This window comes from Rhinopithecus bieti, unplaced genomic scaffold (assembly GCF_001698545.2).
Source record: "Rhinopithecus bieti isolate Rb0 unplaced genomic scaffold, ASM169854v2 scaffold_13704, whole genome shotgun sequence".
NCBI lineage: Eukaryota > Metazoa > Chordata > Mammalia > Primates > Cercopithecidae > Rhinopithecus > Rhinopithecus bieti.
Genome location: NW_016808231.1, coordinates 5,448,993 through 5,471,796, shown reverse-complemented (window position 1 = coordinate 5,471,796; position 22,804 = coordinate 5,448,993). Strand labels below are relative to the sequence as shown.

General features: G+C 45.8%; 1 protein-coding gene across 4 annotated transcripts in view; it reads left to right on the top strand.

Annotated features, from left to right (window-relative positions):
* IFT38 (intraflagellar transport 38) overlaps positions 1-22,804 on the top strand; it is a 45,796-nt gene that overhangs the window by 16,899 nt on the left and 6,093 nt on the right. For 3 of the 4 annotated variants that reach the window (XM_017886282.1, XM_017886284.1, XM_017886281.1), the window contains 7 exons: positions 1,819-1,902; positions 6,874-7,007; positions 10,682-10,823; positions 14,853-14,925; positions 20,159-20,266; positions 21,951-22,006; positions 22,262-22,318. In XM_017886282.1, the coding sequence (XP_017741771.1) occupies positions 1,819-1,902; positions 6,874-7,007; positions 10,682-10,823; positions 14,853-14,925; positions 20,159-20,266; positions 21,951-22,006; positions 22,262-22,318 (654 nt within the window). The remainder of the gene's footprint in view (positions 1-1,818; positions 1,903-6,873; positions 7,008-10,681; positions 10,824-14,852; positions 14,926-20,158; positions 20,267-21,950; positions 22,007-22,261; positions 22,319-22,804) is intronic. The other variant, XM_017886283.1, reaches the window with a different exon arrangement.

Below are 22,804 nucleotides of genomic sequence, written 5' to 3'. Positions count from 1 at the left end.
AAAAAAAAAAAAAAAAAAAGATTTATGGCACTTGAAGCATATGTGCTCAATCTACTGCTTAATTAAATGAATTTCTTTCATTCACTTCCTATCAGGAATGCCAGCCATGGCTTCTCTCTCTCACTGCCTTGCCTATGTTTGACATACCCTGGGAGCAAACCGGAAGTGGAAGTCTGGGGAAGAGGGGCTTAGGTGCCAGATTGCTATGCCTGCTCATCATATATTGACCTGGCAGTTGCCACCCGATGAAGTGTGGTTGGCAGAATGAAACTGCCACTGACATCTAGCTAATTCAGATGATGAATAAGGCACCTCCAGGCTTGCCCCTGTTCTGTTTCTAGTGCAGTGGTGTACATATGTCTGTGTGTGTCCCTAAGAGACCCAGAGACAGGAGCTGGCCACTTGCTGATTGCCACTAGAGCTGTGGCATCACTGTGAGACTTCACTTCCATCCCACAGGGACTCTTTCAGCACCATCCTGTAAAGAATGATGAAGTAACCAGTGGCAGAACTGTTCCCAAGGAAACCAAGAGACCCTGAATGTAGTACTTTTCAAATTCTGTACGTAGTCATGATCCGAGGAAGAGCCCCTATCCAATGTTTGTTTTTCTTTCATTCAGTCAACATTTACTGAGGTGCAGCCCCAGTCACAGGCAAGGCACTGAGTTCTGCCTCCTTGACTAAGTCCTCACCCTGCCCTCAGCCGTTCCCACCAGCATGTGCAGGTGCACCGTGGAAGAAAGGAGGCACAAGACGCGTTTTGACACAGTGCTCTAGGAACCTTGTCTTACTCCGTTCAGGCTGCCGTCACAAAACACAATAAGCTGAGTGTGACTTGTAAATAACAGATTTGTTTCTCACGGTTCTGGAGATTGGGGAGGTCTAGATGAAAGCACTAACAGATTCAGTGTCTGGCGAGGGTATGTTCCTAACAGATGTTGCCTTGTTGCTGGTTTCTCACATGGCAGCAGGGGTGAGGGATCTCCCCAGGGTTTCTCTTATGAGCTAATCACCTACTAAAGGCCTCACCTCTTAACATCATCACATTGTGGGTTAGAGTTTCAACATACGAATTTTGGAGTCACGCAAACATTGTCTCTGGCAAACCTCATAACTATATCCACATTAAAATCCCATGTCTCAGAAGTTTTCAGCACTGATGTGATAGTCACAGATGTCTCCCTTGATTGGTTAATGGTTCATGCTAGGGGCAGGGCCATGGTAACTGTTCTTGTCGGTTGTGTTTGTTAGTGATAGGCAACTGAGAGGGACTTCATCCTAAGAAAGATGATAGAGGCTGGCAGGGGATCCTGACAGCAAGTTGAACTGTGCTTAGTTTGGGTGTCACCTGGACAGAATGCAGGTAAAGAAGCAAATTTGAGGCTGGGCACAGTGGCTCATGCCTGTGATCCAAGCACTTTGGGAGGCCAAGGAATGTGGATCACTTGAGCCTAGGAGTTTGAGACCAGCCTGGGCAACATAGTGAGACCCTCTCTCTCTTAAAAAAAAAAAAAAAAAGAAGCAAGTAAATTTGGGAGAAAAAATAATGGATGCTAAATTCAGTTTTGCTCATAGAGTTGGGGTCACATGGGCCTTTGGCTGAAAAGGAGGATCTTGAGCTCTGGAGAGAGGCTGGGTAGGCACTTAGATGATGGAAGACATTATAGGAGGTGATGGTGGAAGTGTTTTTGCATCAGAGATTCATGTTGTAATGAAACTTTGGAGAATCAGTCCACAAGGCACATCTAGATCTAGGAATACTGATTTTGAGAACTCCTTTTCTGAAAATATTTGTAAATGATTTTACCGTTTCCCTAGGAAATGAGAACAGAAGCCATTGCCAGACCTCTGGAAATAAATGAGACTGAAAAAGTGATGAGAATTGCAATAAAAGAGATTTTGGTAAGATGACTTTGCTTTTATGTAATGTTTTAATGCCTGGGATTCAAAATACTGATTTCTTGCCCGTACAAGACAGAACAAGCTAGGCTTAGTAAAGAGGGATGTGTTTTTTTTTTTTTAATTTTTTTTTTTAATTTTTTTTTGAGACGGAGTCTGGCTCTGTCGCCCAGGCTGGAGTGCAGTGGCCATATCTCAGCTCACTGCAAGCTCCGCCTCCCGGGTTTACACCATTCTCCTGCCTCAGCCTCCCGAGTAGCTGGGACTGCAGGCGCCCGCCACCTCGCCCGGCTAGTTTTTTGTATTTTTTTAGTAGAGACGGGGTTTCACCGTGTTAGCCAGGATGGTCTCGATCTCCTGACCTCGTGATCCGCCCGTCTCGGCCTCCCAAAGTGCTGGGATTACAGGCTTGAGCCACCGCGCCCGGCCGTAACGAGGGATGTGTTAGTGGGGAAATGAAAAACTCAGAGGACATTTGAGCATACCTAGGTCACTCACTATCATTTTTTCCCCTTGTTATAAATAAAAACAACTTCTCATGTTGTTAAAAATTCATCAGTTTCAGTGATTTGATAATTTTCAATTATTCAAGAATTTTAATAAATAATGCTCTGTTTTATTTTGCTTAACCAATTCCTCACTGCTTAGTATTTAAATTGTTTCAGGGTTTTCTAAATTCCAGACAGCACTGTAATAAGTAGAAGGATCACCATTGTTTAGCTCACCCACATCAGTTATCCTCTCATCTAAAGGAGTCAGTTGGAAGGCAGATCATGAGGGTGACTTTAGACTCAGATTGCTTGGGTTTGAATTCCACTGTGTGATCTTAGGCAAGTTACTTAACCTCTCTGTGCCTCATTTTCCTCATCTGTAAAATAGCAAGAACTGCATTCCCAACTGTGTGGGGTCTTTATAAACATTAATCACGACAGGGCATATCAAGCCTCGTCTCTGATGCACAATAGATATTCAGTCATCATTGATGATTTATTTTACTCAGTAGACACAGATGGGGGCCCCTGTGTACATTCAGAGTAGGCATAGAACAAGAATTTGTTATGAGTTATACAAAATTCTAAAAATCATAGGTTTTTAAAAATATATAATTCTCTTGTCATTGAACTGTAGTAACCCCTGGGTAGCCCAGCCCAGGAAGTCAGAGCCTCACAGGGGGAGAAGGGCACCACAGCCCTGGTTTGGAGATTGGTGACAGATAGGCAGATGGATCAGATGAGTAAAAATATGGTAATGATAACGAAGCCACGTTCCTCACTGTTGGAGAAAAAAGTCACAAAAATGTCACAAAAATGGAAAGAGAAAATTAGAGTGAACCTGAAATTGGAGATGTTGGTTAAATGCATAATTTTCAATATATAGATAGATATAGGAATAAATTTTGATATGCATGTATATACATTTAAGGAATTACATACATATGTATGTAAATATGTTTTATTTATATACATACACATAGACACACCCACACTCATACATTTCTTAGCTCTGAGCACACCAAGCACCTGGCTTAATACCATTCTCCACCAAAAGGAACCAGAACTCTTAGGGGTAAATGGCTGATTCCAGAGTTGGGCAGGAGCAGTACAAGAAAGTAAGGAAGAGCTCAAAGGAGGAAAGGGAGCTGTTGCAAGCATACAGAAGTCAACTTGAGTGGGCCTCTCGTGGCCAAAGTAGGGACAACTTAAGCATCAAAATAAGTTAGAATAATTAATTTTATGGCATAATAGAATGAAATAGGAAACCACGAGTTCTCACTGGCATAAAAAAAAAGAGGCCGGGTGCGGTGGCTCACGCCTGTAATCCCAGCACTTTGGGAGGCCGAGGCGGGGGGCGGGATCATGAGATCAGGAGATCGAGACCATCCTGATCCTACACGGTGAAACGCCCCGGTCTCTACTAAAAATGCAAAAATTAGCTGGGCGTGGTGGCAGGCGCGCCTGCTAAGTCCAGGCTACTCGGGAGGCTGAGGCAGGCGCAGAATGGCTGTTGCCCCAAGGAGGCGGAGCCTTGCAGTGAGCGAGACTCGATGCCACTGCACTCAGCCTGGCGTGAGCTGCAGGCGAGACTCGCCGCTCTCAAAAAAAAACAAAGGAATATTGGCAAAAGCTATTGGAAGCTGAGGAGGAGCAGCAGGTCATTCACACAGTTTCAAAGTAGCTTTCCACAAAGTACTTTTTTTTTTTTTGAGACAGAGTCTTGCTCTGTTACCTAGGCTGGAGTGCAGTGGCACAACCTCAGCTCACTGCAACCTCTGCCCCTGAGGTTCAAGTGATTCTCATGTCTTAGCCTTCTGAGTAGCTGGGATTACTGGGGCACACCACCACACCTGGCTAATTATTGTATTTTTGTTTTATTTTATTTATTTATTTATTTTTGAGACGAAGTCTCGCTGTGTTGCCCAGGCTGGAGTGCAGTGGCGCCATTTCAGCTCACTGCAACCTCTGCCTCCTGGGTTCAAGCAATTCTTGTGCCTCGAACTCCCGAATAGCTGGAATTATAGGCATGTGCCACCACACCCAGCTAATCTTTGTTTTTTTTTAGTGGAGATGGGGTTTTGCCATGTTTGGCCAGGCTTGTTTCAAACTCCTGACTTCAGGTGATCGGCCCGCCTTGACCTCTCAAAGTGCTGGAATTACAGGCATGAGCCACCGTGCCTAGCCCACAGAGTACTTATTAATTACAGAGAGGAAAAGAGTCGCTTCTCAGGGAGAAGCCTGTCAGTTACCCCCTTAATCAAGTGATCAAAGTGAAGATCATCGTTGTAGAACAAATCAGAATGATGCACGCCTGGTCGGATGCAGTCACTTCTGAGTATTCCTGCCAGTGATGCATATCTGACTCTAATGAGACAAAGCCAAATTGAGGGGCATTCTACAGATTAAGCAGCCTGTATGCTCCCAAAGTGAAAAGGTTCTGAAAGTCAAGGAAAGCTGAGGGGGCATTTCAGACTGAGGGAGGCTGTGGAGATGTGATGACTGGACACATAGGCAGCTCCTGTCTGCTGTTGGGGACTTCACTGGGACAAGTGGGGACAGTGGAGTGGGGCTGGGGTTAGATGGTGGTAGTGTGTCAGTGCTGGCTTCCTGTTTTGATGATTGTATTGCGGGGATGTAGGAGAAAGTCCTTATTTGTAGGAAATACACACTAAAGTATCTAGGATGTTGGAACATCTGGTCAGCAACTTACTGTCATCTAGGTTGGGAAAAACGTTTTGTGTTGTACAACAGGTCTTACGTAAATTTTTGATTGTTTCTAAATTTAAAAATTTAAAAAAAAGTGTTATACCTCTTAATGCTTGCCAGTGTTCTAACTGAATCAGGTGAACACGGCATGAGTGTGCCCTTAGCACTAATATGTTAAAAGTAGAACACCCAAGAGGGGACAGGGTTCATTTCTTGGTAGAAATCTCTTAAGACTCCTTTCATTGTTAGAAAATATCTGTGATGTTTGGTCATTCTAAAAACTAAACCAAAACAACAACATGGGTACTTAAAAGGGGTTAGGAAGTACAGGCCATTTATTTCAGAAACCAGGGAAAAATTGTTGTGTTTACACAGCTGTTTTGCATTGTGGATCTTTCTTGTTTGAGGAACAGATAATGTTTAAGGTGGGATAAATGTACAAGGTTTTAATCTGACTTTGGTTCAAGGAAATAGTTGCCATTGACTGAAGTTGTTTAGAAAGGAGACCTACCTTTCTTCCTGGAAGGGTGAACTCACATTTCTCCTGGGGGCTTTAAGGCACTTGCAGCAAATGGATGATAAGGATTTGATTATTTTAATGAAAGTATCTTAAAAATGGCCAGTGTACTTAGACCAAAAAAATCAGACCATAAATGCATTGTCAGGAACAGTGGCTGCTTCCAAAACACACCATCCCTGAGAGTTGTGGAGAGTGTCTGGGCTTCTTAGGCCATTTCTCTGTGGAGCCCATAGCTTTTCAGAGACTTGCAGGAAAACAGAGTAACCCCTTTACGGGATGCTACACGTAGGCAAAGTGCTGGAGGAGAAAGCCCCACCTTGGCCACCAGGAACTTAATGCAGGGCTGGAAAGCCAGAACCCTGGGGGGCCAGTTCCACGCTCAGCTGGGTGGCAGTCCAGATTCCTTATGAAGAGATTGGAGCCTGAACCATAGGCTTGTGACCCGGCAGGCCACCGGACAAGACGCATATGAAGACAGTGCTCTACCTGTGACTCTATCTGCTTCAAATGAACCTTCTCTTAGGATAGGGAGACTTGTGTCATTGTCAGTGGGCCCGTGTCCCCTTTCCGTTCTTTACTCAGCCTCTGTTGCCCAAGGGCCTCTCTCTGACTGTTGCCCTGGGCCGCTTCCGGAGCTGGTGCACGTCAGTGTGGCCAAGGCCACTGTGGGAACTGCTTTTGTACTGACTTCAGCATGGTTTCTTCTCATTTATAGTCTGTAGTCAAGCTTCTGTTGCCAGGAAGAGGGAAGAGGGACCTTCTCTCAGTCCCAGCAGGCAGTGGGTTAGGGCTGGGACCAGCTGTTTCTTTCTCTCCCCTCTAGCAGTACTTGGTGTGTGTGTATTCTGTAAGTCGGGTGTTTGTAACTATTGGCATGGCCTGAATGATAAAAAAGGCAGATTGACCATCCAGACTGATGTGTACCTTGTTCTAACCGAGTGAGCCAGACAAAAGATGGCAGGCCTCTCCACCTTGACCAGGACACTCTTCTTTCCATCTTCACTTCTTTCCCTGGACAGAAATGCCTGCTTTTCATGGGGGAAAAAAAGATAATTTTTTCTGGACCTGTGTGATATTCTCCCTGGAACTAGTGGGTTAAGTGAGTCATTGCTTGGGGAAGTGTCTACTTTATTTATTTGCTTTTGTGTTTGTTGAGCATAATGTTGCCATGCCTGAAGAGTTGCAAAATTCTTCTATGAGTTAGGATGGCTGTTTTTATTGCCACCTTGTCTCATTATTTTCCATTAAATATAGACACAGGTGCAGAAGACTAAAGACCTGCTCAATAATGTGGCCTCTGATGAAGCTAATTTAGAAGCCAAAATTGAAAAGAGAAAATTAGAACTGGAAAGAAATCAGAAGCGACTAGAGACTCTGCAGAGTGTCAGGTAGATATGAACACTTGGAGAATGAGTAGAAAAGTGTCCTGGAAAGTTCACACAAACTGGGCGTGGTGGCTCATGTCTGAAATCTCAGCTACTCATGAGGCTGGGGTGGGGGGTTCTCTTGAGCCCAGGAATTTGAGACCAGCCTGGGCAGCATAATGAAACCCCATCTCTAAAAATTTTTAAAAATTACCTCAGTGTGGTGGTACACACCTGTAATCTCAGCTACTTGGGAGGCTGAGGCAGGAGGATTGCTTGAGCCCAGGAGGTTGAGGCTGCACTGAGCTATGGTTGCATCACTGCACTCCAGCCTAAGCAAAAGAACGAGGCCCCGACTCTAAAAGAAAAAAGAAGGCCGGGCGCGGTGGCTCAAGCCTGTAATCGCAGCACTTTGGGAGGCCGAGACGGGCGGATCATGAGGTCGGGAGATTGAGACCATCCTGGCTAACACTGTGAAACCCCGTCTCTACTAAAAAATACAAAAAACTAGCCGGGCGAGGTGGTGGGCACCTGTAGTCCCAGCTACTCGGGAGGCTGAGGCAGGAGAATGGCGTAAACCCGGGAGGCGGAGCTTGCAGTGAGCTGAGATCTGGCCACTGCACTCCAGCCTGGGCGACAGAGCAAGACTCCATCTCAAAAAAAAAAAAAAAAAAAAAAGAAAAAAGAAAAGTTAGAACAAAGACTTAAGAGAATAGAATATGATTTTAACTCTTCTTAAGCAATGAATAAAAGCCTTACATAAGGATATCTTCACCTCAAAATGTGCATGTGTTGCCTGTCGTAACAAGCAGATGGCTAAACTCATTCTCTTTACTGCTTGCAGTATGTCTGGAAAACTGCTTTATGCTTGAACTGCCCTTTAAGCTTTTATAGCTTCTTGAAACTCAAGGCAGAGTAAGTGAATCCAGATGGGGAAATCCAGACGTGGTCTGCTAAGAACTTGCCATAAATTAGGTAGAAACAGAAACATACTCCTGCCTCTTTGTTGGCATAGATTTTAGACTTTATTTAAACCTTGATCATTCCTCACCAGTCAGTAATTCGTCTTTCTTCCTACTTTACCTCATTGGAAATGTATTTCCCAGGAATACCGATGGAGAATAGTGGTGCCAGCCCTCTGTTCTCTTCTTCGTTCTGCACCTCTTTCCCTCCCCCGTGCTTCTGCTCTTTCTCCCTTTTCATTCTCCCTTTATTTTTCTTTCTTCTTAGCTCCCTCCTCTTCCCAGCTGCCTGCTCTGCTCGAATATGTTTTGCCTTTTTGGATGTTCGTGGCTGGCTACACCCTGGCCACCGTCCCAAGGTCTGTGGGGAGACAGCACCTGGGGGCAGTGACAACAACCACAGGGAGCGCCCTGGCTCCTCCCCACCCAGTGCAAGGCCGAGGCCCTTCCCCTCCTGAAACTGGCTATTTACCTCTGGAGCCTCAGAGAGGGAAACAAAACAGAAGTCATTGCCGCCAGATAGATTGATCTCGACACATTCCACCTTTACAGCATCAATTCATTTTTGTTAAGCTGCAGATCCTTTTAACAGAAAAAAAAGTCTCTTTGTTTTGCTCTAGTTCAAAAGATTATAATTATTTCTTAGTGTATCTGCTTATATTTTTAAAAGAGTAGAATTTTCCCTTTAAGGTCAATAATAGGAAAAAAAGAAAAAGTTCAGCAAATCAGTTGAAATAGATTTTATGTTTTTTTGTTTTGTTTTGTTTTGTTTTGTTGTTTTTTTTTTTGAGATGGAGTTTCGCTCTGTTGCCCAGGTGGGAGTGCAGTGGTGCCATCTCAGCTCACTGCAACCTCCACCTCCCGGATTCAAGCAATTCTCCTGCCCCAGTCTCTCAACTAGCTGGGATTACAGGCAGCCACCACCACGCCCAGCTAATTTTGGTATTTTTAGTAGAGATGGAGTTTCACTATGTTGGACAGGCTGGTCTTGAACTCCTGACCTTATGATCCACCCGCCTCGGCCTCCCAAAGTGCTGGGATTACAGGTGTGAGTCACCACGCCTGGCCTTTTAAAAAATTTTTTTATCGTTTAAAAATCTCTTTAGACTGGGCATAGTGATTCATGTCTATAATCCCGGCACCTTGAGAGGCCGAGGCGGGCAGATCGCTTGAACTCAGGGGTTCAAGACCAGCCTGGGCAACATGGCGAAATCCCATCTCTACAAAAAATATATATAAAAAATAGTCGGGGCCGGGCGCGGTGGCTCAAGCCTGTAATCCCAGCACTTTGGGAGGCCGAGACGGGCGGATCACGAGGTCAGGAGATCGAGACCATCCTGGCTAACATGGTGAAACCCCGTCTCTACTAAAATACAAAAAACTAGGCGGGAGAGGTGGCGGGCTCCTGTAGTCCCAGCTACTCTGGAGGCTGAGGCAGGAGAATGGTGTAAACCCGGGAGGCGGAGCTTGCAGTGAGCTGAGATCCAGCCACTGCACTCCAGCCTGGGCGACAGAGCAAGACTCTGTCTCAAAAAAAAAAAAAAAAATAGTCGGGCATAGTGGCACATGTCTGTAGTCCCAGCTACTTGGGGGCCTGAGCCAGGAGGATCACCTGAGCCCAGGCATTTGATGCTTCAGTGAGCCATGATCATACCACTGCACTCTAGCCTGGGTGACAAAGTGAGACCCTGTCTCAAAAAAACAAACAAAAAAAACCAGCTTTAATTCGTAACAACCTATGGTCCCCTTTTTAGAGGATTGCTTAAAATTTGTAATAGCCTGAGAGTAGAACACTATTATTGTTATTATTATTTCTTTTGAGATGGAGTCTTGCTGTGTCGTCCAGGCTGGAGTGCAATGGCGCAATCTTGGCTCACTGCAACCTCCACCTCCTAGGTTCAAGCGATTCTCCTGTCTCAGCCACCTGAGTAGCTGGGATTACAGGCATGCGCCACCATGCCTGGCTAATTTTTGTATTTTTAGTAGAGACGAGACGAGGTTTCACCATGTTGGCCAGGCTTGTCTCAAACTCCTGACCTCAGTTGATCCGCCTGCCTTGGCCTCCCAAAGTGCTGGGATTACAGGCGTGAGTCACTGCACCCAGCCGACAGTAGAACATTATACCCAAATAAGATAATAATATATATATTTGTTGATTTTGAGAGATGTGTCTGGTATGTGACTTTTTGCCTTTAGAAATGGGGTCTCAGTGTGTCCCCAGGCTGGAGGGCTGGAGTGCCATGGCAAGGTCAGAGGATCGTCACTCACTGCAGCCTTGAACTCCAGGCTCAATCCTCCTCCTACCTCAGCCTCACTAAATGCTAGGGTTACAGGTGTGACCCAATGTACCGGCCTGATCATTTTTAACTCTATTGACGTTATGATATATTCAAATGAAAAAAATATATAGAATTTCTTAGTATATTTAATTTTTGTTTAAAATGCATTCCTATCTCTATGCATAGAAAAGTCTGGAAGGATGTATGTCAGCTATCAAATGCTTATACCTGGTGATGGGATTATCAGTAGTTTTTACATCATTCTTCATACATACTTTCAGGGTTATTTCAAGTTTTTACAAAGAGTACATCTTACTTATGATGAAAAAGACGTATGTCCATTTTGGCGGGAGAAAGGAGAAGAGGGAAAATATTTGTAAGCAGTTACAAGAATGAAGGCCCTTAACTACTGCACATTAACTCACCTTTCACTTTTTATTTCGTTTGCTCATTTTAGGCCATGTTTTATGGATGAGTATGAGAAGACTGAGGAAGAATTACAAAAGCAGTATGACATTTATCTGGAGAAATTTCAAAATCTGACTTACCTGGAGCAGCAGCTTGAAGAGTATCATAGGATGGAGCAAGAAAGGTTTGAGGTGAGCTGAGCCTGTCCTCTGTTCAGCCATTCCTTCTGGTGTGTTATTTTGTACTGGGTGACAGGTCATTTTGTTAATATCGTTGTGAAAAAAATATCGGTACATGTTTTTCTCCCTGGTCAGTCTGAGGATTGCTCATGTCATGCATTTGTTTTGCTGGCAGTGTACCCTGGACTCCAGGGTTGTCAAATCTTTGATGTCATATTTCTTCAGGTTTAGTCAGTTGAGAATACAGACAGGCCCGACGTGAGGCCTGTGCGGCTGCATAAGAACCTGTGCCGACATGGGTCCTGTGGTTGCTTTCAGGCCCTGTTGTTGCCGTCTGGAAATCCATAATAATTTTTAAGTGTATTTTATTTTCCACTGATTCCTCGAGTGCAGATTTAAAAGCTTGCTTGGCTTCGGCAGGTCAAGGTGGGTGGATCACTTGGGGTCAGGAGTTCGAGACCAGCCTGGCCGACATGTGAAACCCCACCCCTCCTGAAAGTAAAAAAAATTAGGCTGGGCGCGGTGGCTCAAGCCTGTAATCCCAGCACTTTGGGAGGCCAAGATGGGCGGATCACGAGGTCAGGAGATTGAGACCATCCTGGCTAACACAGTGAAACCCCGTCTCTACTAAAAATACAAAAAAAAATTAGCCGGGCGAGGTGGCAGGTGCCTGTAATCCCAGCTACGCAGGAGGCTGAGGCAGGAGAATGGCGTGAACCCAGGAGGCAGAGCTTGCAGTGAGCTGAGATCGGCCACTGCACTCCAGCCTGGGCGACAGAGCGAGACTCTGTCTCAAAAATAAATAAATAAAAATAAAATATAAAAAAATTAGCCGGGTGTGGTGGTGCACGCCTATAGTCCCAGCTACTCGGGAGGCTGAGACAGGAGAATCGCTTGAACCTGGGAGGCAGAGGCTGCAGTTAGCCAAGATTGTGCCACTGTACTCCAGCCTGGGCAACAGAGCAAGATTCCATCTCCAAAAATAAAACTTGCTTAAGTCAGTTCACATAAAGATTTTCAAGGCAAGGTGCGATGGCTCATACTTGTAATTCCAGCACTTTGGGAGGCTTAGGCAGGAGGATCACTGGAGCCCAAGAATCCGAGACCAGTTCGGGCAACATAGTGAGACCCGTCTCTACAAAGAAGTAAAAATAAATTAGGCCGGGCACGGTGGCTCACGCCTGTAATCCCAGCACTTTGGGAGGCCGAGGCGGATGGATCACGAGGTCAGGAGATCAAGACCATCCTGGCTAACATAGTGAAACCCTGTCTCTAAAAATACAAAAAATTAGCTGGGCATGGTGGCGGGCGCCTGTAGTCCCAGCTGCTCTGGAGGCTGAGGCGGGAGAATGGCGTGAACCCAGGAGGCAGAGCTTACAGTGAGCCGAGATCGCATCACTGCACTCCAGCCTGGGCGGCAGAGCGAGACTCTGTCTCAAAAAGCAAATAAATAAATAAATAAATTAGCTGGGCATGGTGTTGCACACCTGTTATCCCAGCTACTTGGGAGCCTGAGATGGGAGGATTGCTTGAGCCTGGAAGTTTGAAGTTGGAGTGTACCATGATCATGCCACTGCACTCCAGCTTGGTTGACAGAGCAAGACTCTGTCTCAAAAAAAAAAAAAAAAAAAAAAAAGGCAGGGAGAGGGGCCCAGCACGATGGCTCACGCCTGTAATCCCAGCACTTTGGGAGGCCACAGTGGGTGGATCACGAGGTCAGGAGTTTGAGATCAGCTTGTCCAAGATGGTGAAACCCCTTCTACTAAAAATACAAAGTTTATCTGGTATGGTGGCGGGCACCTGTAATCCCAGCTACTTGGGAGGCTGAGGTAGGAGAATTGCTTGAACCCAGGAGGTGGAGGTTGTAGTGAACAGAGATCGTGCCACTGCACTCGCCTGGGCGACAGAGCAAGACACCGTCTCAACAAAAAAAAAAAGAAGAAAAAAAAAAGATTTTCAAGTTGTGTTTAATTGAATCACCAAAATAGCTCATTGGAGATTGTTTTGTAAAGAGGAATGGCAGTTTATCGGTTGATTGTGGGAAATATATGTGGCCTTGAACCTGACCAGCCATCTTACAGGTTCCTTTCATCCCCGTGGGTAAGGCCATTTAGGAAAGAGTATTTCAGACCCGAGCATGAGTTGATAAATGTGGAATTTAGAGCAAAGGAAATTGAACCAAGTTGTGATCAATTTTTGAATTGCCCTATCCTTAACCTGAGAATAGTCTTTTAGACTCCATTTTCATGATGAAATTGGTCTGCAGTCTCCCCTTCTCATGCCCTTGACAGCTTTTGGTATTAAGGTTATGCTAGGCTTCTTTTTTTTTTTTTGAGACGGAGTCTCGCTCTGTCACCCAGGCTGGAGTGCAGTGGCCGGATCTCAGCCCACTGCAAGCTCTGCCTCCCGGGTTTACGCCATTCTCCTGCCTCAGCCTCCCGAGTAGCTGGGACTACAAGCGCCCGCCACCTCGCCCGGCTAGTTTTTTATATTTTTTAGTAGAGACGGGGTTTCACCGGGTTAGCCAGGATGATCTCGATCTCCTGACCTTGTGATCCACCCATCTCGGCCTCCCAAAGTGCTGGGATTACAGGCTTGAGCCACCGCGCCTGGCCTATGCTAGGCTTCTTATAATTCTGAGCATTTGAGTTGGGCAGAGCTAGTTTGTTGTCCAGGAGGGCTAACTGGGAGTACCTAACGCATCCATGGGGACACATGTCATCTTGACGAGGAATTCATTAATAGCATTACTCGGTGGCAGAGGCAGGCCATGGAGAAATGGTACAGGACAGGCACATTTCGAGGGCACTGGAAAGAGCCTGGAGTTTAGAACATTTTAAACATTGGATACCTGGGAAAGAACAGTCAAGGGCAGTGAAAAGAAACGTTGGCCATTTTGTTGGATTATCTGGGGCCACCTCTGGGTTCAGAGAACAAACCAAACAGTATGCCTCAGAATGGCAGATAGGTGGCCCAGGAGACTTCCCGGGGAGCCCTCTACCCTACCTTTCCTCAACAAGTACATCTCTTTTTCTCTGAGTCACTCTCGCACTCTGTCCTTAGAATACCTGTTCCCTCGAAATACCCCATGCCTGAAACACAGTGCTTTATTTTTAATGTTTATAACTACAACAATATTTAAAGCCAGCTTCCTCCCTCTGTCTGTCCCTCCCCCACCCTGCACCCCCCATCTCTCTCTCTCTCCCTTTCTCTTTCTCGACAGGGTCTCACTGTGTTACTTGCCACTGTAGAGTGCAGAGTGTGATCATAGCTCACTGTAGCCTCAGACCCAGACTCAAGTGATCCTCCCACCTCAGCCTCTTGAGTAACTGGGACTTTAGGCACGTGCCACCATACCTGGCTAAATTTTTAAAATGTATTGTAGAGATGAGGTTTCCCTATGTTGCCCAGGCTGGTCTCAAACTCCTGGGCTCAAGTGATCCTCCTGCCTTGGTCTCCCAAAGCATGGGGGTTACACGTGTGAGCTACCACGCCCAGCCCCCATTTTCTTTCTTGATAATAAGGCCACGTTTTATGATCTGAGATATTTCCTCTTGTCCCCACCCCTATTCCCATCCTTACCTATCCTACTATTTAGCATCTTTTGAGCTGGAATCTGAAGGCAGGGCAGGAAAGATAAATGATAAAATCTATACTTTCTTCCTATGAAAGCAAGAGGCCTGTCTCTGCCCTAAAATTAGATGTGTCTGTTCTGTGTCCCCAGGCCATACAGGCACGCATGGTGGGCATTTAGTTCTCCTCAGAGGCAGGGAAGTGTAGTCGGAGAAGCACGGGGGTGGGGCAGCTGCTTCACTCTGGGTGCCTGTGTCCACCAGGTCGCCAGGCGACCTCAGAGAGAAAGGGCAGTAAGTTTCGGGACCCTGGAGTTGTTCAGGCCGTGTTAATTCTTTCCCCTTCCTTGAGTTTAGCTCTTTTTTTGTTCTGTAGCACAAACTTAGCAGTCCTTACACAGTGGTAAAGAAGAGTAGAACAGTCCAGAAAAGGGCCATCTCTCCTGAGTCTGTTTTTCCTCTTCTACAGGAAGCTAAAAACACTCTCTGCCTGATACAGAACAAGCTCAAGGAGGAAGAGAAGCGCCTGCTCAAGAGTGGAAGTAAGGCTGGGCTTTGTAGATGAGCAGTTTACTCTGGACTAGCATTTTCAGCCTTGAGAGATACGTGTGTGTGTGTGTCTCTGTGTGTGTCTGTATTTAAATATGTATTTTCTTTTCTTCAGCAGTTTTTTTTTTTAATGTAGTAAGAACACTTCACTCTACATCTTCAGTTTTGAAAAGTGTAATAAAATATTGTTGACTATAGGTACAAAAATATTTTCGAAAGGCAGTTTTCTCACAACTTCTATTTTGTGTACCATTGTATTCACTCAAGAGTCTGGTTTAAATATAGCATTTAAAACACATTTCATTCTTGTGCCAGTTAAGGTAGTGTTTTCCCGTGTTTAAATTATAGTTTGAAGGCCGGGCGCGGTGGCTCAAGCCTGTAATCCCAGCACTTTGGGAGGCTGAGATGGGCGGATCACGAGTTCAGGAGATCGAGACCATCCTGGCTATCACGGTGAAACCCCATCTCTACTAAAAATGCAAAAAAATTAGCCGGGCGTGGCGGCGAGCGCTTGTAGTCCCAGCTGCTTGGGAGGCTGAGGCAGGAGAATGGCGTGAACCCGGGAGGCGGAGCTTGCAGTGAGCCGGGATCGCGCCACTGCACTCCAGCCTGGGCGACTGAGCGAGACTCTGTCTCAAAAAAAAAAAAATAAATAAAATAAAATAAAATAAATTATAGTTTGAATTATATATGATGTGTAACTATAAGAAAATGTGGTCCTAGAGGTGTGTAGGGTTCTGTATTTTCAGGCTGACTGATGGAAAACAAGCATTGGGATGCAGTGCAGGGAGAGGGACCACTCGCTTCGTGATGGTCCCCATGCCACTGAGATGCCCCCCATAATCCAGAATGGCTCAGCAAGACACTCAGCTGGAGAGACACAGGGTTACGTCCATACAAGGCCGAGATTCCTGGAAGGAGCTCTCTGTGACCAGGCAGCTTCCCTTACCCCTGAACTTCAGTGTCAAGTCACTGTCAGGGACCAGTAGCAGCCCAGGATCTTCCTGCTGAATTGACGGCCTTCTTGCACGGAGTTCCTCCTCCTCTTGCTGATTGCTCTTTCTTTTCTTCATGGCGAAATATTCTGTTTGATCTCATACTTGAGGCATCAGGCCCACACACATGCTCCCACGCATGCTCTCTCGCGCTCTCTCTCTCTCTCTTTCTCTTTCTTTGCCATTTCCCTTGTATCTCTCTCATTTTGCACCTGTTCTATGACTCTGTCATCTGAATCTCAGGAAACCCTGGAGGAAGGATAGGGACTGCTGGGCGGTCCTCCAGGAACAAGGTTAGGAAATTTGAAGGGCATGTCTAGCCAAAGCAGCCCTCCCCTGTTTAATTCCATGTCAGCCAGGAGCGTGAGAAGCAGCCCTCAGTGATCAGCCTGCATGGGGTTTGTCCCTTGCGAGAAGCCCGACTCAGGCAGGAGCCCTGGTTGGTTACTTGCATCCCATTCTGTCCCTGTAAGACCTGCCATGCTGATCTTACTTTATTCACCAAGATTTACCTCTGTGTTTTCTTCTAGGAGTTCTGTAGTTTTAGCTCTTACATTTAGGTCTCTGATCCACTTTGAGTTAATTTTTATATATGGTGTGAGACAGGGGGTCCAACTTCATTCTTTTGCATGTGGCTGTTCAGTCGTCCTATTATTATCTGTTGAAAAGACTATTATTTCCCCATTGAATTATACTGGCATGTTGTCAGCCATACTTAATTTTAATTGTCACTGTCAGCTCAGTGGTTTCAGTGTCAGCATGCATTAATGTCTTAGTCTGTTTTGTGCTGCTGTAACAGAATACCTGAGACTGAGTAATTATATATTTTACATAAAATATATACAGCATTATATATATGGATATATGCAGTCATCCCTCAATATCTGTGGAGAACTGGTACTAGAACCCACCTGTGGATACCAAAATCCACAGGTGTTCAAGTCCTTTGCATATAACCTATGCACATCCTCCTGTATACTTTAAATCATCTCTAGGTTACATAAAATACCTAACATAATGCCTATATATCACTTCATTCACATGGATTCAGCCTAGTACTTGGCATGTGGCAAATTCAAGTTTCGCTTTTTGGAACTTTGTAGATCTTTTTGGAACTTTGTTGATTTTTTTTTTTTTTTCCAAATAATTGTAGAATTTTTTTTCCAAATAATTCAGATCCGGCCGGGCGCGGTGGCTCAAGCCTGTAATCCCAGCACTTGGGGAGGCTGAGGCGGGCGGATCACAAGGTCAGGAGGTCGAGACCATCCTGGCTAACACAGTGAAACCCCATCTCCACTTAAAAAATACAAAAAGAATTAGCTGGGCGAGATGGCGGGCACCTGTAGTCCCAGCTACTTGGGAGGCTGAGGCAGGAGAATGGCGTGGACCCTGGAGGCGGAGCTTGCAGTGAGCTGAGATCCAGCCACTGCACTCCAGCCTGGGCGACAGAGCGAGACTCCGTCTCAAAAAAAAAAAAAAAATTCAGATCCATGGTTGGCTGAACCCATGGATGTGAAATCCATGGATACAGAGGGCTAGTTTTGTATGTATCTGTATGTGTGTTTGTTTATATATATATGACATATATATAATATACAATATGTGACATACAATATATGACATATACTGCCATATATAACATATGACAATTATATAACATATATTAGTATTAGTTTATATTATTATTATTATAAACAGAAACTTACTTGTCTGAAACTTAATGAGCCACAGTTCTGGGGTCAAGTCCAAGATCAAGGAGTTGCATCTTGCTGCACCATCCCATGACAGAAGGACAAAGAAAGGGGGAGAGAGAGCAAGAGATCAAACCTACAGCCTCAAGCCCTTTTATAACCAGCATTAGTCCATTCTTCAGGGCGGAGCCCTCATGACCTAAACACCTCCCAATCTGCCCCACCTCCCAACATGGTTGCATTGGGATTTAAATTTCCAACGCATGCTTTTCAGAGACACATTGAAATCATATGATAGCAATTGACTTTAGTTTACCTGCTCACTTCTCAAGTCTGTATTGGTTTGAGTTGTAAGAAGAAATTTTATTGAGCCTGAGGTACATGTATTAATTTTATTTTAAAATTGATTATATAATTTGATTTGCATTGCATGGGATAAGGATTTAATGTCTTAATTCCCTGGATGGCATAAGAAATGAACTAAGCTGAATAGTGGTTTCATTTTGTAGTCCTTAATTGATGTTAATATTTAATAATATTCTCTGTAAAGACTTTCAGAAGATTTCAAAGTAATTGTGTCGAAGCCCAGGATGTTGTTATTGACACTTTCTCCAGCTCCTAGGTTGGCCCTTCCTGTACTATAAAGCACAGCTCTTCTCTCCATGGCTAAAGAAAGCAGAAAACCTTCCCACAGTGCCTAACTAGATACTGTTACCATTTCATTACTTTCTCTTTCTTTGAGACCGAGTCTCGCTCTGCTGCCCAGGGTGGAGGGCAGTGGTGTGATGTCGACTCACTGCAACCTCCACCTCCCGAGTTCAAGCAATTATCATGCCTCAGCCTCCTTAATAGCTGGGACTACAGGTGCGCACCACCATGCCTGACTAGTTTTTGTATTTTTTTTTTTTTTTTTTTTTTTTTTTTTTTTTTTATGAGGCGAAGTCTTCGCTCTGTCGCCCGGACTGGAGTGCAGCTGGCCGGATCTCAGCTCACTGCAAGCTCCGCCTCCGGGTTTGCGCCATTCTCCGCCTCAGCCTCCCGAGTAGCTGGGACTACAGGCCGCCATCGCCGGCTAGTTTTTTTTTTTTTTTTTTGTATTTTTAGTAGAGACGGGGTTTCACCATGCTGGCCAGGCTGGTCTCAAACTCCTAACCTCAGGTGATCTGCCCCACCTCAGCCGCCTCCCAAAGTGCTAGGATTACAGGCGTGAGCCACTGCGCCCGGCCACATCACCCTCTTATAGTAGGGGCATAGCAAAGCCTTTGGGCAGACTAACAATTACTGTTCTTCCAAACTAACTTCTGAGTCAATCATCAGAACAGGGTCCTCCAAGTCCATCCTTACAAAACCTGTGTGGCTCCCTGGGTGCAGAGAAGTCAGGTGCCAGGCAGTGAAAGGTCTTTCTTCCCACAGTGGAGACTCCTTCTATAGGTTCCCTTTAGGAAATATTCAGCCTATAGGTGCAAGACTCCAAAGAATGTATTTAAGAAATTAATATAAAGAGCTGTTCCGGCTGGGCATGGTGGCTCACGCCTGTAATCCCAGCACTTTGGAAGGCCGAGGCGGGTGGATCATGAGGTCAGGAGATCGAGACCATCCTGGCTAACATGGTGAAATCCTGTCTCTACTAAAAATACAAAAAATTAGCTGGGTGTGGTGGCAAGCGCCTGTAGTACCAGCTACTTGGGAGACTGAGGCAGGAGAATGGCATAAACCCGGGAGGCGGAGCTTGCAGTGAGTGGAGATCACGCCACTGCACTCCAACCTGGGCGATAGTGCGAGACTGCATCGCAAAAAAAAAAAAAAAAAGGGTGTCCCATCGAAAATTACTTTGGAAAAAATCTGTCTTTGTGATGGGATTTTCCCCAGGGGAGAACATCACATCACCAGTTTTCACTGCCAGTCACTAAGATCATCCTTCTCCTCAGGGCAGCCCCATTCGTGCCATTCCTAGCCTGGCCTCCCTGCCTCCAGTCTTGCTGTGTTACCTTACTAGCAGCCTTCACTTCCTCATCTTTGTCACGATCTAGGAACTTGAGTTCTGGTAACGCAGCCTAACATTAGTCAGAGAATGGGTTTTTCCCTGAACTAGCCAAGCACTTGACAGCTGGCTATTCAGTTTTTAAATTTTCAGATTTCCTTCAAGGGCTTCAACACAATTAAGTTGAAAACTATCTTCCAAAAGTCTTTGCAGAGAATATGTAAAAACTTCACTGCCTGGCACCTGATTTCTCTGCACCCAGGGAGCCATGCAGGTTTTAGAAGGATGGAATTGGAGGCGTTTGTGTCGCTGTTCTGATGACTGTAATAGTGTTTCTAACTAATGATTTTCCTTGCTTTGGGAAATTATTTTTTTAAAAAAAACAGCACATCATTGTCCACATTAATTCTTAACTAAGCATCTACAGGCAAATCCGGAGAGTCTTATAAAATCTAATGCATCCAAAGAAAGGCTAATGCACGCAAACCTTAGTGGGCAGAGCTGTTTAGTTGTGATGATGAAGCCACTCCTTTGTTTTGCCTGCTTGTGTTCCTGCCAGGTAATGATGACTCGGACGTAGACATCCAGGAGGATGACGAATCCGACAGTGAGTTGGAAGAAAGGCGGCTGCCCAAGCCACGGACAGCCATGGAGGTGCTCATGCAAGGTACCCCCGCATCTTTTGCTGGCCTTCCTCCTTGTGCCCCGTTTCACAGAACACCTGGCCAGGACTGGGGCAGGCTGCTTAGTGTTGAGGCCCACAAGCGCACTGTGAATGGCCCCTGGAAGCAGCTCTTGCTCAGGTTTATCCTGTCCTGTTGTTTATGGCTCTTGAACTGCTCAGTGGTCATGTTTGCTCCTAATATTCGTACTTGTCTGTTATCCCAAGACTGGATGGTTCATATTTATGGCTTGGTATTTCTCACAGAGCCACAAGAACACATTGCCTCTGCCACTCTCAGTGCAATGATATACCTAATAGCCTGAAAATTAATGCAGAAAGGGACTTAAATGAGCATCTCTGCCTTAAAAAAAAATGTTCTTCTAATTCCTTTACTCATCACAAAAGATTCAAGTAACAAAGCTCGGCGCAGTCACACATGCCTTATTCCCAGCTACTCAGGAGGCTTAGGCCGGAGGATCGTTTGAGCCCCAGAGCTTGGAGCTGTAGTGTGTGATGATTGTGTCTGGGAATAGCCACTGCACAGTGGCCTGGTGACATAGAGGGGCTCTTAAAACTAAGTTAAAACATAAAAAGACTCAGGCAACAACATTTGTAGAGCGAATGTGAATGCTGCCCTGGGGTCTTCCTCATGTCCCACTCCCATCTGGCAGGGCTCATGGCTAGTGGCCAGGGTGGGTGTGTCTTTACACATTACCTGTCTGTACATATACATATGCACATACATGCACACTGACACGCACACATACACACACATGAAGATCACCTGAAAAAAATTTAACCTGAGTGCAATCAGACGGTATGTATGGTTCTGCAACTTGCTTTTGTTTTTAAAAATTAAATACAATTGGAACTCTTCTTTTGTCAGTAATAGATCTGCCCCTACTTTTTTTTTTTTTTTGAGACAAAGTCTCACTCTTGGTCCCCAGGCTGGAGTGCAATGGCATGATCTTGGCTCACTGCAACCTCCGCCCCCGGAGGGAGCGATTCTCCTATAATCCCGAGTAGCTGGGATTACAGGCCTGCATCACCACACCCAGCTAGTTTTTGCATTTTTAGTAGAGACGGGTTTTCACCATGTTGGCCAGGCTGGTCTGAGGTGATCCGCCCATCTCGTCCTTCCAAAGTGCTGGGATTACAGGCTTGAGCCACTGCGCCAGGCCATGTCTGCCTATCTTTAGGTTGCATCATTAAAAGTCAAATTCTTAGGTCAAAGGTTCTGTAAATTTTTAATTTAGTACTACAAAATTCTCCTATATTTGCCTTTAAAAACATTTCTTATCTACCACCTGTTAATGTTTGGAGCACTGTCACTTTTTTTTTTTTTGAGACAGAGTCTCATTCTGTCGTTCAGACTAGAGTGCAGTGGCACAGTCTCAGCTCACTGCAACCTCTGCCTCATGGTTTCAAGCGAGTCTCCTGCCTCAGCCTCCCAAGTAGCTGAGACTACAGGTGTGAACCACTATACCTGACTAATTTTTTTAAAAAATTTTTGTAGAGATGAGGTTTCATCATGTTGCCCAGGTTGGCCTCAAACTCCTGGCCTCCTGTCTCAGCCTCCCAAAGTACTGGGATTATACGCATGAGCGTCAGAAAACAAATCTTGAATGCTATTTCCTGCTTTATTTTCCAAGGTTTTATGACTTCTTCATGCTTTTGTTATTCTCAGGAAGACCTGGCAAACGCATTGTGGGCATGATGCAAGGTGGAGACTCCGATGACAATGTAAGTCCCCCGCTCCCCTCAGCGGTTCTGTGTGCGCTGGGCTTGGCTGTCCCATAGATGGGAGTGGCTGAGTTGCTGCCAGCAGCCAGGGAGCCGTCTGTGGTCAGTCCAGCCACGCCTCGATGCGTGGCAAGGCTGGCCTCATGAGGCTCTGGGCTCTTCCTTGCTCATGGATGGTTCATTTCTTTTCAAGTGAATGTGCTTGCTCTGCTTTTTTCGCCTTCTCACTGTTCTTTCCATTCTCGCTTTCCAAAGATGGAAGCAGCACCAGCTCTCTTAGGTAAATGCAAGACTTCCAACTCCAAGAAGCAGGTTGGTTTTCTGTTCTGCCTCATGTGTTTGTGGGTGTCTGTCAGCCCTCCCAGGGCCAGCCAGGGGCCTTGCCCTAGGAGTGATGCTTCCTCTCTCCTGGGCAAAAAGCCACTCAAAAGGGATCCCATGGTGACAGCGGGATCACTGAAGGCCCCTATGCTAAAGAGGAGGCGCAAGCACCGAGCCTGGAGACGGGGAAAGCTCAGGCTGGCAGTCCTCAGGCCCTGGGCCGTAACCTAGAGATGAAGGAGGACGCCGAGGGCTGGGCTCAGGACCAGCCCTCCTCCCTGGTCTGTGCTGGGGAAGGAACGGTGAAGCAGCACTGTCCCCAGACTAGGCCCCTGGGGTGCCAGGCATGAGGCTGAGATATCAGGCTGCATTGAGCTTTACTGAGTGGATAACTCCCTGAAGCACTTAACCAAAAAGGGAGTCTAGGAGACCTTGGTGGGATCCGGTCATCAGGGCTCTGCTGGCCATTACTCAAGT